Source organism: Pomacea canaliculata, linkage group LG3, assembly GCF_003073045.1.
Source record: "Pomacea canaliculata isolate SZHN2017 linkage group LG3, ASM307304v1, whole genome shotgun sequence".
Lineage (NCBI taxonomy): Eukaryota > Metazoa > Mollusca > Gastropoda > Architaenioglossa > Ampullariidae > Pomacea > Pomacea canaliculata.
This window is the reverse complement of record NC_037592.1, coordinates 36,796,676-36,812,928: the sequence shown is the minus strand read 5'-3', so window position 1 is coordinate 36,812,928 and position 16,253 is coordinate 36,796,676. Positions and strand designations below refer to the sequence as shown.

The following is a 16,253-nucleotide window of genomic DNA, read 5'->3' as shown; positions in this document are numbered from 1 at the left end:
ATCCGCTTAACCCTTACATCACGGTGAACCGGGAAAGCACTGGGAAGACAATCTTCACTTTTATTGCAAAGTTCAAGCTTTCTCCTTTCCAAAAATGTACAGGTGTCTTGGTCTAATGTTTACCTGAGAGCAACAATAATAATAAAAATTTCATCCACTGTCGTCTTCACAGTCTTCAGTTATTAGCCAGTCTTTGCAATAGATATACTTGTATGTTATGCTAAGAGGGTTAACCACCAACCAGTTTTTCAAGTGACCACACCACAAACACTTCGTTAATACAGTAGAATGCATCTATGATTACTAGAAAGTTGTGAATAAATACTGTGACATTTCCATAAGGTACTTTTTTCTCTTCCTCCCAAGCCCCGCCCACCAGGAATAAAGACCATTTTATCTTTGTAGCAAAATGCATACCTGAAGCAAGTAAAATTAGAGAAAAACATTTCCAGTGGACACATTAATTAACATGAATTAGGGCATTGTGGAATATGTTAAAAACTGAACAATTATAGCATTACACATATGCATGCATTATTAGGAAACAGAGCAGTGTACCCCAAATGCATCAGATGTAAACGCATGATGTAAAAACAAATTTCGTTGCTGATGATCACAGACGTAGTCTTAGCTTCCAATGGAGCAAAAATGCTTAATTATATATGTTGATCTTCATAGTCTGCTTTGCTTTGTTAATATTATGCTTGAATCGCTCCCATTATGATGAAGTCAATGACATTAAAGATATCAAGTGTCAAGTCTCTCTTCCAAACTAGGGCTGGTTACCGCCCTGTGTACTGCGCCTGAACAGAACTAGGGACACAGCAGGGAATACAGAATACAAACCTGGCGAGCATCATAATGAAGTGATTGTCGGACATGATCGGGCAACATCTGGGAATGAGAATCTTGCTTTTACTTACTGCTTCACACGACAGCTAAAGAACATTGGGTGAAAAGATCAACCTTTTTTCAGACCTCGATATCATCGCTACCCCATATCTCTCCCCCCACACACACCTGAACCGAGTTCCCTTTTCTTTCATACATTAAAGTGCCCACAAACGTCAGTGTGTGACTGGGGCTTACGGCCACATGTATTCACATAGACACAGAAGCTCGTGCAGCCCACCCCATGGGCATGAGTGCGGCTCTAACGACACTACCCACACCTGTCATGGCAAGTTTATTCCACTCCAGGCATCCCAACTTCTATCGCAACAGGAAACGGTGGCCAGGAGATAGGCCCCTGACTCGAGTACTGTCATGGTGAAAGTAATAGCAGGAGACTGAAAACTGATAGCACAATTTATACTAGCACAAGGTAGTCTGCACGTTTTTCTCTTGCACTACCTTTGTAAATGCTCCACCTCACCCGCCGAGTTCACTCAACCATGGAGATGAATGAAATTTGTGTTCTCCTATCGGGTGTTACGCTTTAGACATTTAAAAATAAAGTGTCTTCTACGTGCTGGATACTTTTACAGGTAGCTGATACTTTCGTGTATGTGTGTAAGTGAATGCAAACAAAATTAAATGCCACTCTTCCCATTTACCCCTCTAAAAATGTTGCATTATACAAGTTAGGTTGTCGCCTGCGCTCTCATGTGTGTGAGAGAGAGAAATGTTGGAAATAACTTAAAGTTAAATTACAGAGCTCTGTGATTCTGACTTCTACATTTTCAAAGACATTTTTAAGACTTGACTTCTGTGATCCCAATTTCTGTTATCAGTGTTCTGTTCGTGCGTGGTCGTATTGACTTGGATGACTCGACCCCTTAACATCTTGGGCGCTATTCTTTGGTGGTCGGTCCACGTTACACTCCTATCCGCGGCGAGTATGTTCGTCATCGTTCGGACATGTAACTACGTGCCATCCAGTTGCTGCCACTAGTCTCAAGGCGCACGCTCCTCATCAATTCTCGGTGTTAATCGGCAGTTGCTTGTATCAGCGGCCGACGATGGAGGAGTGCAAAACAGTTGCAGGCAATGACGTCAATGACCACTGGATGCAGCGGGGCGCACATCAGACCCGAAAACGGAAGTCACGGTCAGCGCACAGCTCAAAATATATGACCACAGGAATTATCAAGCAGGCTTTACTTATTTTTAGCATATTTATCTAAGAAAAAAGTTAAACTAATCTTCACAAAATTATGGTAAACCATCTCATCAGAGACACCAAGCACCTGTAAAGCTCTGACTCCTGACCTTTGTTCCAAGGTAACTGTAACATAACAGAACTCTTATTCATAAGCTAACGTATCACACATAGTATTGTCCTATACTTGTGGGCTTGCCCAGAAGGGTTTGGGGAGGCGGGGAGAGAGGAGTGGACCATGTGATCTGATCAATATGCAAGATGCTGACCATGAGTGGTCACTTCCGGTGGTGCAGACCGCTGGCACTTGACCATCTCCCACATAAGTGACACCATCCTGTCCCCACTTCCCAATTAATTCTGGATCCTGGCTAAATTCTGTTCAAAGAACTACATGGCCTCTTCAGAACACTTGCCTCTGGCAGATCAAGATAAGAAGCTGTTATGGAGAGAGGTAACTTTGGCACTAACAGACGCAGAATTCTCGCTGCAGTTGCCTACTGTCTAGAACTGTCTTCACAAATCACACATAACCAAAAAGCCTGTAAACATACTTATGGTGTGCTCTGTTAATAACCACCTCTTGTTTTTTAATTTAAGTGTCAGTTATTTCAAGTACTGCGTTTACATTTTTTACATTGGAGAACAGAAAGAATACATTACAGATAATAGTGTTAGAAAATGTGAAAGGAAAAAAACTGACATAATTAATTTTTAAAATGTTGATAATGAAATAAAAATTGTTGAGGGATAAAATTTTAATCTTTCTTTTTTGTGAGCTAGCAGAAACCCTTTACAATAAAGCAAGTTTCCAAGATGACTACACTAGATTTTATATAAATTAAAACCACTTAGTTTTATGACAGAAATCATCTATTTATCTTATAAATAAAGCATTAATGGCCTTTTAGATACCGTGATAACAAAGGCAAGGATGATTAAAGATGATGCAGTGATTTTCATACATCGACAAAATAGATTAAGCTCTAATGAAGATTAACAACCTAGGGACACTACTGAAACTTTGCGGTTAAATTTGCTGTGAATAAAAAAAATGTGTCATAAAAGAGTTCTAAAAATATTTTTGCTGCATTTTCTGATGTTTATCAGTAAGAATATATTTATATAATACATATGATGGAGCACTCATTATAATTGACATAGTGCATGCAGACAGAAGTCTCCCCTTACTCTAAAATGACCATCACTTCTTGTTGAAAACTACGCAATTATCACAGATAAAAAATTAGGTTGAAGAGAGCATGAAAAATTAAATAAGCAATGAATGTTGTTTACTCCTGGCAAAATATAATGTGTCTATTGATTAGAGCTAGCAGATATAAGCCCATGAGACTACACTAAATGGTGATTTGTTCCAAAAGCATTTCCTCAAATGCTGGCCAGATGATGAAGTGCATTGCTGACTGGAAACAAGTCTCGTATGGGTGTCTACATGTGGTTCACATGGTGGTGATATCTTCTGACTATAACTGCATTAAGCATTTGTGGATATGAGAATAATCAAACAAATTATTGTTTAAATCATCAGCACCAACACCATGATGTGTCCCCAAGTGTTCAAAGTTGTACTGAAACAATAAAATACAGACCAATGCAATTCCTCCATCAATACACAGATGAGGTCAGGCTTAGGGCCAAGCTTGGAGATATCTTGTGATCTTGGTCTGTCCAGTCCCAAGCATTCCCCAAGCAAATGCCAACTAATGTAATGCACTTGCAGTGTGGTTTGGTGATCGAGAGATTGGCACAGCCTTAGCTGCCAACATTTAGCCAGTTTCGCTGACATCAATATACATCACCATCAAATCTTTGAACTCACTAAAAATAGATATGCCACAAAATGATTTTATGTCTGTAAGTGTCACTAAAGTCTGATGATGAAGTAACAGCTTTCTATATACGTCTGTGGATTTACAATAAAGATTGTAGCCTTGAGCTGTTGTGTCAAGTGGGTGTCAAGGAAGGAGAATGACTCTCATGGCTTAAAGGGGGTGAGGGAATCAACAACGACTCTGGTAGCACTACAAAATATCAAAACCTACACCGCAGTGTCAACCACCGTCTCTTCAAGTGAGTAGCTATATAAATCAAAGAAGCAAATGACTGCAGTAACCCTTCCTCAATATTCAGTCTATATGTGGGACTGACATTAAGGTATAACTGTGGCGTGGGATAAACAACACTACAATTTTAATATTCATGAGAAGTGTTTTTTTTTTAATGCACACTGCATTAGATCTACTTTAAAAAAGCACATTTAATTAATAAGTGAACACGATCCGTAGAAATCCATGCGTGCATTCCTCATCCCCATCCATTTTACTTATTTCCTCTCGACAGAAACGGATTGATCCAAGCCACAGACAATGATTAATGGTGTCTGCCTCATAAAAATGGGGAAGATCTAAGAAACGCACTATCGGAAAGATGAAAAAAAGGCAGAATTGGAAACATAATTATTGATTTAGCAGTCCACTTTGTTATGCTCGCGACAGTCCTGCCAGTTTCGCCCTCATTCGGTCATTGCCGGGGAGTGCCAGACTGAGATTGCATCAATTAATGCCATTACTCTACTGCCGATAAATGCATCTCATTTATTGCTACTTGAGTACACTGTGATTAGGAACACAAATACAATACTGGCTATCTCTTTATTGATTCCTTTGAATAAGCCACAAACAAAATAAACATCTGCTGTCACCCTCACTTTAAGAACTGTGATAGTTCACCTAACTTCTGTTTACTATTAGTTCTGCAATTTGCTCCTTTTCAATTTTACAAAACCTTATTTTAAAAAAAAAATACTTTTTGCTTTTAGACTAGGATGAGCATGTATTACTACTCCTAAATAAAAACGATGTTGTCAAAGTGACTATAGCCTAGTGGCCTTCTCTGGGGTTTCCAAAATTATAGCTACGCAATTTAATGAGATGCATTTGCACAGATATTTCTTAATTCTTTCTTCTTTCTGTACCAAAGACCATGCCTGTCAGACTTTAATCCTTTCTGTGATTTTTTTTTCAGATTGCTGTTATCATTCTTAGTAAACTGAATAATTGGAATTATTACAACAGCACATTTATATATCTTTATCCACTGTGGAGTGAGTAGTGAAAAAATGTAAACAATTATCACCATAGCAAAGACTCAAAATTCTCATGAGTTATAAGCTGTTGTTATTCCTAGGACATCAACAGAGGTAACCACTAACTTAGTGCTATTGAATTTGCAACCGTTCAACTCAAGAATGTGTAATGCTGCCATGCATAGGAACTCCAAAAGCTAAAGACTGCCTCTAAAAAATTCAAATCCCCTCTAATTTAAGGTCACCAAGTTAAAGTGACAATCAAACAAGTCATAACAGCACCGGTTTTAAAGTTTACAACCAGCCTAGTGTGCACACAGGTGGCTGGTGTATGGTGGTTTTAGAATGGCAGAAATGTTGCTACATACAAATTTCCAAACAGCTGTCTATTTGGTCAACTTGCTACCACCACATATTTTTTAGGACTGGAAACATTTTTAGTTATATCTGCACAGTTTTATTTGAATGAAGCCACAATATATAGTGCATATTTGTATTCCATTCACTACCAACAAAAGATCCTTTGTTTGCCACAATGGCCTTTAACAAGTACAATAATGAGTGACAACTATTGTGTCAAATATATCAGGTTCCATGCAAAGCATTTATCATAAAGATAAACAACAGCAAGCTTACTACTCTTACTTTTTTTTTTTTTACTTTATTTTGTCATTATGAAATATGGTGTCTGTACTTTACCACCAGAGATTTGAAGTCTTTATTTTCCCAAGATCTAAATATAATATCATTTATTTGCACTTGTTAATGGTATTTTATTCCACATCATTTGATTATAACCTTGATGCAGAAGTTTGGTGATGTTTCAAATATGCCTTAGAAACTTAACTCTTGTTTATATGTACATCAGTTAGCCTATGGTAAATTACTTTTGTTATATGTCATTTCAGTACATTTATACATTCATTATATGCATACAAATGCAAAATCAAATGCATTTTTTGGCAAGAGAGATTTTGACAGAATATCTGTCCCTCCTCTCTAACATTTTCACTCTCCCCCTGCTCACCTGTACATCTGACTTTTATTTGTTGGCGAGTTTTTGCTTTACATATTTTATATTTGTGTAGGTACACACACAAAAAAAATTACTGTAAAAATTTAGTAAGAAGGCAGTGTGAAGGGGGTATGTCAAGTAGCAGTCACAGATGCGACAAATGTGACACAATGACAATGACAAAGTGATGAAGATGTCGTAAACATGATACAAGTATGCAGCTAGCATGGCATACCTGTAGTCTATGTCATCCTGACAGTCACTTGATAAATATAATCAGCCAACAAAAAGTTATAACTAGGTGGGGATAACAAGCATTGTCACCATGTGATGTTATTTATATAATAAACATTTACACACATGCATACATGACTGAAAAGTTAAATTGCACATTTAAAATGATCAACTACTAGTGTGTGGTTTACATCAAGTCAAATACTTTTGTAATTTGCAGGTACCTTTCTTGTGTATATGTCTTTTGGATTATTAATAAATTTACATCTTTAACATGGTTAGGTTTGATGCTTGATACATCAAACTGAGAAAAAATGAAAATGGGCTTACTGCATACTTGTTTATAAAGATTGTATTATTAGTGTGAATGGTTATTACACTATTTAGATGAAATCAAAACAATGTATAAGAAAAATTATTAATGATAAATATTGTATATTATCAGTTTTTTTCAATCAGCAAAGCATTCTTAAAAATCTTTAAATATATAGTCAGGTCCTAATCTTGTTTGATACTGAATTTTACTCTTAAAACTGTGACAGCCTGCGACTAGAACAGTCACAGACGAGTGCATAGAGTGCCAAGGGCAACAGCACTGGCTCAAGCAACTGCCACTTATGAGCTGCTGCAAGCCAAAAGGGGGTGGGGGAGGGCGGTGCTTTCTTTGCTTTACTCACAATTTAGAAACATGTTTACCACCTTCACCTATTCATTACAACGAACAACACGCGGTCACTCTGGTAGTGTACGATCATTTTTTTCTTACCTGTAGCAAGCCTTCCTGCGCAGGTGAGCATAACAGCGATAATGGCTATACTCCACTTCATTTTGTCCAAATGTCACACACAGCAAGTCCTCCAACACACCAGCTGATTCATTAGTAAGTCAGGCCAACACTGTAGCGTAGCTTCCAGCAAAGTCGCGAAAAAAAGTTTTTCAAACTTTCAACCGCATCGTTGCACTCCCTCGAAATGGTGGGACAGTGTACATACACCTCGGTGAACAACACGGCGGGGGTACTTTGGTAGCTTATGCTTTCAGTGAGACCCGTACTCGATGGTGAAGCGGCTCAGACAAGAGACGTAGCGTGCAGCCGCTCTCGCTGGCTTCTTTCATGTGTGGCTGAGTGCCATTTCCGCACGGGTATCCCCCGTAGCCTCTCGCCTGACCCACTTTGTTTGATGTGTCACAAGTGGGAGCGTTCTCTTTCGCCACAGCCAATGAAAACGTGTATATAATTAAATACCTTTCCTGTCAAACGTAATTATTTATGATTACTTCAATTACTCAACTGAAAAATATAACGCATAAAGTTTTCTATCAAATTAGTTTCGCTCTTTTAATAGAAAAAGTACGGTAACAAAGTGTGACGCTGACACTTCTGCGCATGACAGGAAATAACTCCATCAAACATGGTGAGTGCGTGTTATTTCATTTTCTGCAGCTAGAAAACAAACAAGTGTCAGCTCATAAACTAGAATCGTTTTATCAAATTTAAAGAGTTGCAGATTTTTCTGTTTTTATCTTATTTCCTTCTCTGTGAGGGACTTTCGTAATGTACGTTGCAAGTCATTTTAGAATCTCAACAATTGTCTAGAACAGTCTAAAATTTGCCAGTCATCTTGTTACAGTATCAGATTGTTGACTAGTGTGTTTGCGCTTTTGTAAACGGCATGGTGAGTGAAGAATTAGTGTAAACAGCAAGTTTACACGTTTATCTTTCATAACAGATGCATTAACTTTGTTATAATATTAGAAACATCACTGAAAAATGACAGTCGCCCTCGTATGAGTGTATCCAAATAATCAGCAGTCGTTAAGGGGACAGCTCACAGTTTATAATTATATTTTTTAAAACTATCTCACTGGAGTACTGGACACATGGACACTCGATTTTAGTTTATGAAGGTCTTTTAAACGTGATTATTAAAGTAAGCCGTTAACTGTTAATAATTAGATAAATAGCCATGCTAGGAAATGGTAAAGTTCTAGAAAATGAAATTGTTACTTTTCAGTGCAAAGTACAGGTATTTGTTGATTAAGTAATAGTCATGCATTTTCTTAGTTCTGATATAAAACTTTTGTTGGTCACTGTGTATGTTCATTAAAATATTTGATCTTGTTAAATTTAATCCACACAACAACTTGATCATACAGAAATTGCTTACATTTTATAAAAAGGTGGCTTCTGGATATTTGTAATGGTAACGGGTCTGTGTAACTGTCCTTCATATTTTTCTTTTACAATGATGCGATTTTTTAAAAATAAACTTCTTTGGAAATCAATGATACACATCAGTATGAGAGTTACCACAAATTATAGTTCCAAAAAATCTTTGTTTCAGAGTCTCGGTTATCCATCACTTCGGCCACAACCTGAAGGAAGTAAAATTATTCGGGTACCTGATGGCCCATATGGTGCACCCAATCTTATGCTTAATGGGTATGATACAGAATGATCAATATTTTGTCAACCCTTTCAATTTTGACCCAAAGAACTATCATTCTGTCTGTATCAACCTCCCACCTGAGTTGAATCAACTCTGCCTTGACCACGTTGTCCCAACACTAAAAGTCGAATTGACCCAGGACTAAGTTAAATGAAGGCCTTAGCAGTGACACCTGCTTCATGTTAACCGTACATCTATATATACATTTGATAAGAACTTCCAAGAAAAAATAATAAAGGTTTGTTTTTTTTTAAAAAAAAAAACATTTAAAAAAATCACATTTATGCATCATTGTGAGATTTGTTCTGGAATGTGTATTGCTAAATGGCCATTTTAGTTTAGTAAAGTTCAAGCAACAATGTTCTTTTAGTAATATTTGACATTAACTACTCATGCTATTGGTGACCGATTCATCTTTTGGGCCTGGATGGATTTGACTTTCAGTGTTGGGATGATGTATACTTATGTGGGGTTTAAATGACTGGTGAAAGAGTGAACAAGTAGTCTGTTTAAAAATGTACTTTTATTTTACATTATTTTTTCAGAAATAGTTATAATATAGGACAAATGGTTGGTCCCAAGCAGTCCTATTTTAAAAGTACTTTTCAACATGCAAAAAGAAAGGTCGTCATAGCGCATGAACTGTCATTCTAAGTTGCATTGAGGAGGTAGTCGTAATGATGATGACATTTGTGTAGCAAAATACATCTTTAAAAAATTTTGAGGTCATATCTAAAGGGGTGGCAATATGGAAGGTCTTAATAAGGGGTGTTGATTGTATTTTACTTAGTGTTTTAAAAGATGATTTGCCCTGCATCTTCTCTGGCCAAATGCAAAAAGAAAAACATATTTAAGCTATAACTATAATTCTCAGATTTATGGAATGATTTTCATTGTTTCCAAGAAAAAAGAAAATTTAGATGTTCATGTGGCAACTAGCAAGACGTCCTTCCAGACCAAAACACATGCTGAAAACAGCTAGCTTCAGAGGCCCTCGTGTTTTTGTCATCAAAAAAGCTCTATTTCTAAATCAAAGGATCTGTTAAAGACAGCTTGCTTCAGAATTCCTCAGAAGGGCTCATTTAGCGTAATTGTAATTCATGCATAATTGTTTTTTGCATACTTAGTTACACAGCACAACAAAGCAGGGCACTTCTGTTAATTTTTTCCATGAAGGAAAAACTAAGGGAAGAAACTTTGTATTATTCAGAACATAGCTGGTCTCCCTTTTTTGCCTCTGCCTAATTTAGAACTGAAGGTATTAGGTGCTAAAGCAAGCTATTTGACATGGTGACATTTGTGCTCCAAAAGCCACTAATTAAGAGAATTGTACAAAAGGTGTGATATGAGACAATGTTTATTTTTATATGAACTACTTGTGAAGGGAATATTAATAATGCTGATTATATGCCTACTTTATGAGACGTAATTACAAGTACTTTCTTGCACTCTGCTTTTTCTTCTATTTTTCTGGCATTAAATATTTTATTATTTGTAAGACTTTTTTCCTATTGAATCTGTAAGGTTTGTACTTTTCTGACCTATAGATAAAGGTCAAAAGTGTTTTTGTTTTTAAAGAAACATGACTTCAAAGTGAAGAACGTCACTGGATTTATGACTGATCACACTTAGAGAGGTTATAGGGACAGCATTAGGTTGACCATCTCTATAATTACATGAGACAGTGTAGAATAAGATGTTAGCAATTTCCAATTTGATGAGTAAATATTATATAACCTTTAATAATAATATATAAATATTATATAAATCTATTGACATGAATTGTCTAATTTTTCTGTCAGTTTGAACAATGCACATGCAGGAAGAGACCTTGTCTCCAGTCATCCTCTGGAGCATTCTGAGAAGAACGTAAGTTATGCATCAGTGCCCTGTTTACCTGAGTGTTTTACACAATGCTGCATGCAGCAAGAACAAGTGGATTTTATGAGATAGTAAGAGTGCTTCTTTGCTTGTCATCACAACAAAAACTGGTCACACCATCTGCACTGGCCAACAGTAATAATGAAATAACGTTTTAAAAATAACACTGATGGATTTGTGTTATGGTTTGTAAAACAGCACTATCTTTTTTCCTCACAGAATGTTCACAGATTTTTCCAAGTATGCGTATCAGTAGCTTACAAAGCTATGTATCTGTTTTCATATGATCTCTAATTGATGCTTAGCCGTATGCTATATGCATACATAAAACTTATTCTTGGATACAACATTATTGATGCTAACTTTTTGAATGTTTCAGTGGTTTGCTCACCAGCAGCAGATGGACATGGTCATGCTAAGGAACTCCCAGGGTATACATGCTCCTCTTCGTCTACATATGGAACAACACATGGCCAGAAAGGTTACTTTTTATGTATTTGGCTTACTCAATTTCATGTCCTGTTTTTAATTAATAATATTTGCTGTTTGATGTGCTCACAAGCCCCATATTATTGATGATGCATTGTAGAAAATTTCTTTTCTACTTTCGGTGAAATTGCTAAGACCACCAACAGTATCATTCCCACTAAGACCAGGGAGATACAAAGGGGACTAAAAGGACAGGATCACTTTCTTGGTACCACCAAGAGTATCACTTTCCCACGAGACCAGGAAAACGCAAATGGGCCTTGTTCTGAGGAATCAACCCAATATCGAAGGGTGACCAGGGACACCCCACCTGTAGGAAAAGGTGACAACCTCAGACCAAGGGAAACTTCACTTTCCTAATCTGCCTGCTAGCAGCTCGAGGAGGAGACCTAAGAAAGAAGTTGTTTGTCAGACTCATTGTATGTATAGTGTATTGGAAGTTTACGCTAGCACAAGGTTGGACTTATGGTACTGATATCGTGAGAAAAGAATAGTGAAATGTGAACATTGGATTACGAACTGTGAACATTGCATGAGGTGAGCGACATCAAAGAGAGATGTTTAAAAATTACAAGTTCGGACCTAGATGTAAACTATTACTGTATATATGTACTGTGTTATTTCACCTTCCCTTTCAATTACATTGGACATGTATGAGTGTTGTAATGAACGTGCCTAAATGAAAGAAAAGAGTTATCCATTGTGTGAAAGAGCACTCAACCATTACATGCATGCAGAAAGAATAAAAGAGAAAATCCGAAAAGAGACAGAACTTTCTTACAGAATCAGTATAAACTGAACCTGGGAGTCAGTAAGTGGGTTTTAGCAGTAATGTCAGCGAAGGGTTAACAGTTTTGTATTTTAAGGGACTGCATGTTTGGGTGAATAGAAGAATTTATTGGGAAACTGCACTGAATAAAATAATCAGAAGCACACATATATATGTGCCTGCACACCACCATACACACAAAAAGCTTTTCAGTAAAATTTCTGCCCATTTTTTGGTACAAATCACCCTATAGTCAGAAGAACTCATTAAGAAGAGTTTAATTTTTAAATCTAATACCCTTTAAATGGAGTTTCCATGTCAGCCATTTAATAATAATAAATGCAAAATTTGTAAAGCGCATACTCAAAATGAAGTGATGGTGATGCAATAGTTAGTATATAATGGATTGCTTCTTGTGTTATTTGTAATTGTATGCATAGCTTATACATCACCTTGAAAATTTTCTTTGTTGGGGATAAAATTATTTTTTATTGTTTAACCTTTATAGTATGCGATTAAAGCAAGCTCATGAAGGGTGTGATACATAAATGCCATACGTGAAATGTGACGTGTACAGATATTTGAAAGTGATGGCTTGTCATTCTATATGGTGATGTTTTTACAGGTTTGAGGGCTTGTTAGTTAAAAGTGCAGACGAGAGAGAGGGTGTGCAGGAGTGTAAAAGTTAAAGTACAAAATGAAGGAGTTGGGAAGTCTGCCCCATTTTCTCTTGTGCTATGATGTATTAAAATATCACTGGATCATAAGAATTGCCCACACTGAATTTTAAACTAAAAATTTATTTTGGGACACATTCCGGTAAAAGACATTTGACAGGTTGACATTTGCTTCGGTAAAGGTCAACGTGGTTGTGTGCTGTATCCTTGTCACTCATTAATGGTGAATTTAATGTTATTGTTGAAAATGTGTTAGATACTACAAACCAGGGTATGCACTTCAGTTGTATGTTTGTATTTTCTGATAAATTTTAAAAAACAAGTAGGATGAACTTTTTTTTTTTTTTTGAAAGCACTGGATAAAGCTGAATGCAGGATACTACTTCCTAAATTTTGGGAGAATAACCCACTTTTGTTCTCAAGATACATGGCTGTGCACATCACCATGCATAGAAAGAGGTCAAACGTCATAGCAGATTTGTATACAAATGCCTAATTAGCATATGGTCTCAGTTTTCTTATTGACTGGGGCTTTGACGTTGTAAACCTATCCATGGTAATGTTGATCTCTGTGTTGTTGACCCCTCTTCGAGTGTGGGTAAGTTTGGGGTTTGGTGGAAAATTTCAATTCTAGATTTTGGGGAATAGTATCTAGCACTGAGCTTCACTCACTAGTTAGAAGAATGTTGCACGTCACTGGTGCTGAAGGAATACATTATCTTTCAACAGATACAGCGCCTGCCTGGTCTTCATAGCTCCAATGCTATGCTGGACACCCTGACTGGGAGAGATGAAGTGCTTGGTTTTGAAGACATTCTGAATGGTAAGGTCTATTTATAATTTTACACAGCCTTCTTTTCGTGAATAACAAGCTTGTTGCAAGAGGATCTGGGCTGGAGCCTTTCTTTCTTTTTTTTTTTTTTTTATTTGAGGGGTAAACTTTAACTCACTTCTCTCTTCTTAACCAAACTTTTGACAGTGAGCTCCCATAAACTGTTTGTGGAAGAACATCTGCATTATTGTAATACACAGCAAGAATAAGAAGGATCCCAAGAATCAGTTTGTCAGGACTTTGCTGGAGATAGCAGTATGATCTCTCGCCAGTTGTTGCATTGGGGAGGTTTCCTTTCTTTAGTAGCTTGACCAGGTGCCCTAGCTTCCAGTCTGTTGGTACTAGCTCTTCCCAGATCTTGTGTAGGAGGGGGAGGGGCTGTAAAATTTTTGCTATTGTTTCTATGTCTGCCTTAAGTGTTTTTGAAGGGGATATACCATCCGGGCCTGCTGCTTTGCCACTTTTCATGCTTTTGATAGCCTTGATGATTTCTTTTGATGAGGGCTTGTGTTGAAGTGTAGTTGTTCAGCTGCTGGTGGTTTGTCAGGTAAGGATGGTGGATCTCTTCAAACTGTTCCATCCAGAGGTCTCTTTGTCAAGTAACCAGTCCAAAGGAAAAATTCTACTTATCAATAACTATGCCACAACCACAATTGACATAACCAGATCTGATTCCAACATCTTACATGGCAACACTTTGGCAGTCTGTAATGCTTCAGACCTTTTCACAGCAGCAGTTGCATAGTAGACAGATCAAGCACCTGCAATATGGCAACAAAAGCCGACTAATCCAGATCAGACAAGAGAATCTTAGTCTCAAAACTGCTCTTGTTGCTATGAATGGCAATGTCTGTTACAGAAAAAAATCCCTTAATACAGTCCATGGTGACAAGATGCAAAGAAAATTTTCTTATTTAAGGAAACTCTATCGTTTTAACGAACTAGTTTCCATAAAAAGACATTGGGCTCATGTCAGCTGCACGTGAGTTATCTCCCTTGCAACTGATCTCATTCCAGGTACTAAAACACTCTAATTTCAATTTCATCCCACCTCGCAGGACTTAATTATAGAATTAATTCTTTAGTGCAGGTAATTATCACCATAAATCTAACTGCTTGCTGTCGCATCCACCTCAGACCTGTGGTTATTGTGCATTCGTTCACCAAATCACAAAGATTACCTTGAACTTTAGGTGTTCAAAAATTACATTTAGGAACATAGACCAGTCACAAAGGGTGGGTTTGTCAGGTGGGCAACAAATACCAACGGGAATAATACAACACAAGATGAAACTGCATAAACCCTCTCAGAGGGAGATCCTAACCTCCGTAATTAAATTCTTACATTAAACATCAAAGCATCAAATATTCCTGCATCCCAGCATAAATTATGCTACTTAGCCAGAATAACTACTATGTAAATCCCGTAAGGATCTTGAAATAAACCACTCCAACTTTCTAAGACTCACTTTCACTCTTAATCTAAGGTTATCTACTATTTGGAAGGGATGAAGCGTATCTTGAGCATCTTCATTTGTGTATAAAGTCATGAAACAAATCACCATACTGGGGAAGGTCATTATGAGTGCAGGTCAGGCATGCTTTGAATTGAGCGTCCTTTACCGCTGATAGAAGGACATGTAACCCACGATTACCCCTATAGTTGAAGGTGTGGGTTATGTCGGGTGAGATACAGAGGAGGACAGAAGACTAAACGTTCCCCTTCCAGAAAGTGTACCAGCTCTTTTTACAGACAGACAACTTCGAGTAGTCAAGCTGTGTCATGCTAGAGCTATGCTAGCTGGGACTATGTTCATTAGGCAGATTTTGAGGATAGACATAGCAATCAACTAGGTGCAAGTTCTCTACTGTAACAATTTCCAGTCTGTTGAATTCTCTCGCTTTTCAAGGACCATATATATTGTTATGAAAAGTGTTTGGTGCCAGATTTCTTGTCTTAGTGTGTTTTCAAAGTTGCACTCTGCCAAAGTGCCAAATTCTCACAATATGCAAAGCAAACAAACCCAGGGATCTCCAGTTTAACTTCAAATCATAGTTCGATATGTGTTTGATAATCATCAAACCAAATAGTTTAAGTGTTGTATTTAGTTTCCAGTAAAGTCCTTTGCAGGTGGGATAGGAGATAACATCTTGGGTGAAAACATTTGAGGATCACCATATATATAACTATCAGTGGTGTAGATAAAAGGAGCAACAATTTTTCAAAAGTGGTGCAGTGTTGAAGTGACTATATTTTAATCATCATTCATCATCTAACTTGCAGAAGTGAGAGAAATGCCTGATTCTTACACAAAACTCTTTTTTGGGGGGGTGGGAGGAGTAGGGGTGAGGATTCAGATTTACTTTGTGTTTTCAATAATTTGACAAGCATTGCTTTCTGAATCTGTTTTCAGATCCAGCAGATGCTGAGTTGGTGGGACAACCACATATTCTTGTTGAGAAGCAATTAGGTTTGCTGTAGATACAGCACTTGTGTTATTCATCGATGGATTAATTTTGTTTGTTCATGGAAAGTAACTTGACATTTCATTTAATTGAAAACCTATATTATTTTATTGCATTAAAAAAGTTTTGGCTGATCCTGTGTGTTGAAATGTGTCTTGTTTTTGATATTTAACACTACTTTTTAAAGAAAATCTGCTTATATTATCCATTCTGGTAACAGATTTCACCATTGC

General features: G+C 37.1%; 2 protein-coding genes across 3 annotated transcripts in view; one reads left to right on the top strand and one right to left on the bottom strand.

The window, feature by feature from the left end:
• The window catches only part of LOC112559656 (vascular endothelial growth factor receptor 1-like), a 45,592-nt gene extending 37,994 nt beyond the window's left edge, over nt 1-7,598 (bottom strand). The window contains 1 exon segment of the mRNA XM_025230991.1: nt 7,223-7,598. Coding sequence (XP_025086776.1) covers nt 7,223-7,283 — 61 coding nt within the window. The 5' untranslated portion in view covers nt 7,284-7,598.
• Nucleotides 7,599-7,733: 135 nt separating this feature from the next.
• LOC112560062 (proteasome maturation protein-like) lies at nt 7,734-16,155 on the top strand. Of its 2 annotated transcripts, none has more exons than XM_025231633.1 (6): nt 7,734-7,871; nt 8,802-8,899; nt 10,709-10,775; nt 11,167-11,268; nt 13,452-13,545; nt 15,969-16,155. In XM_025231633.1, the coding sequence occupies exons 1-6, from the start codon at nt 7,869-7,871 to the stop codon at nt 16,034-16,036; spliced, it is 432 nt and encodes a 143-aa protein (XP_025087418.1). In that variant the 5' UTR covers nt 7,734-7,868; the 3' UTR covers nt 16,037-16,155. The 2 variants fall into 2 exon arrangements, with proteins under 2 accessions (XP_025087418.1, XP_025087420.1); XM_025231635.1 differs by lacking the exon at nt 7,734-7,871 and adding an exon at nt 7,942-8,132.
• The last annotated feature ends 98 nt before the right edge of the window (nt 16,156-16,253 follow it).

Excerpts from the sequence above, each read along its gene's own strand:
- LOC112560062 (XM_025231633.1), top strand. Across the intron at positions 8,900-10,708 it reads CCCAATCTTATGCTTAATGG|TTTGAACAATGCACATGCAG; the intron begins GTATGATACAGA and ends TTTTTCTGTCAG. Across the intron at positions 10,776-11,166 it reads TGGAGCATTCTGAGAAGAAC|TGGTTTGCTCACCAGCAGCA; the intron begins GTAAGTTATGCA and ends TGAATGTTTCAG.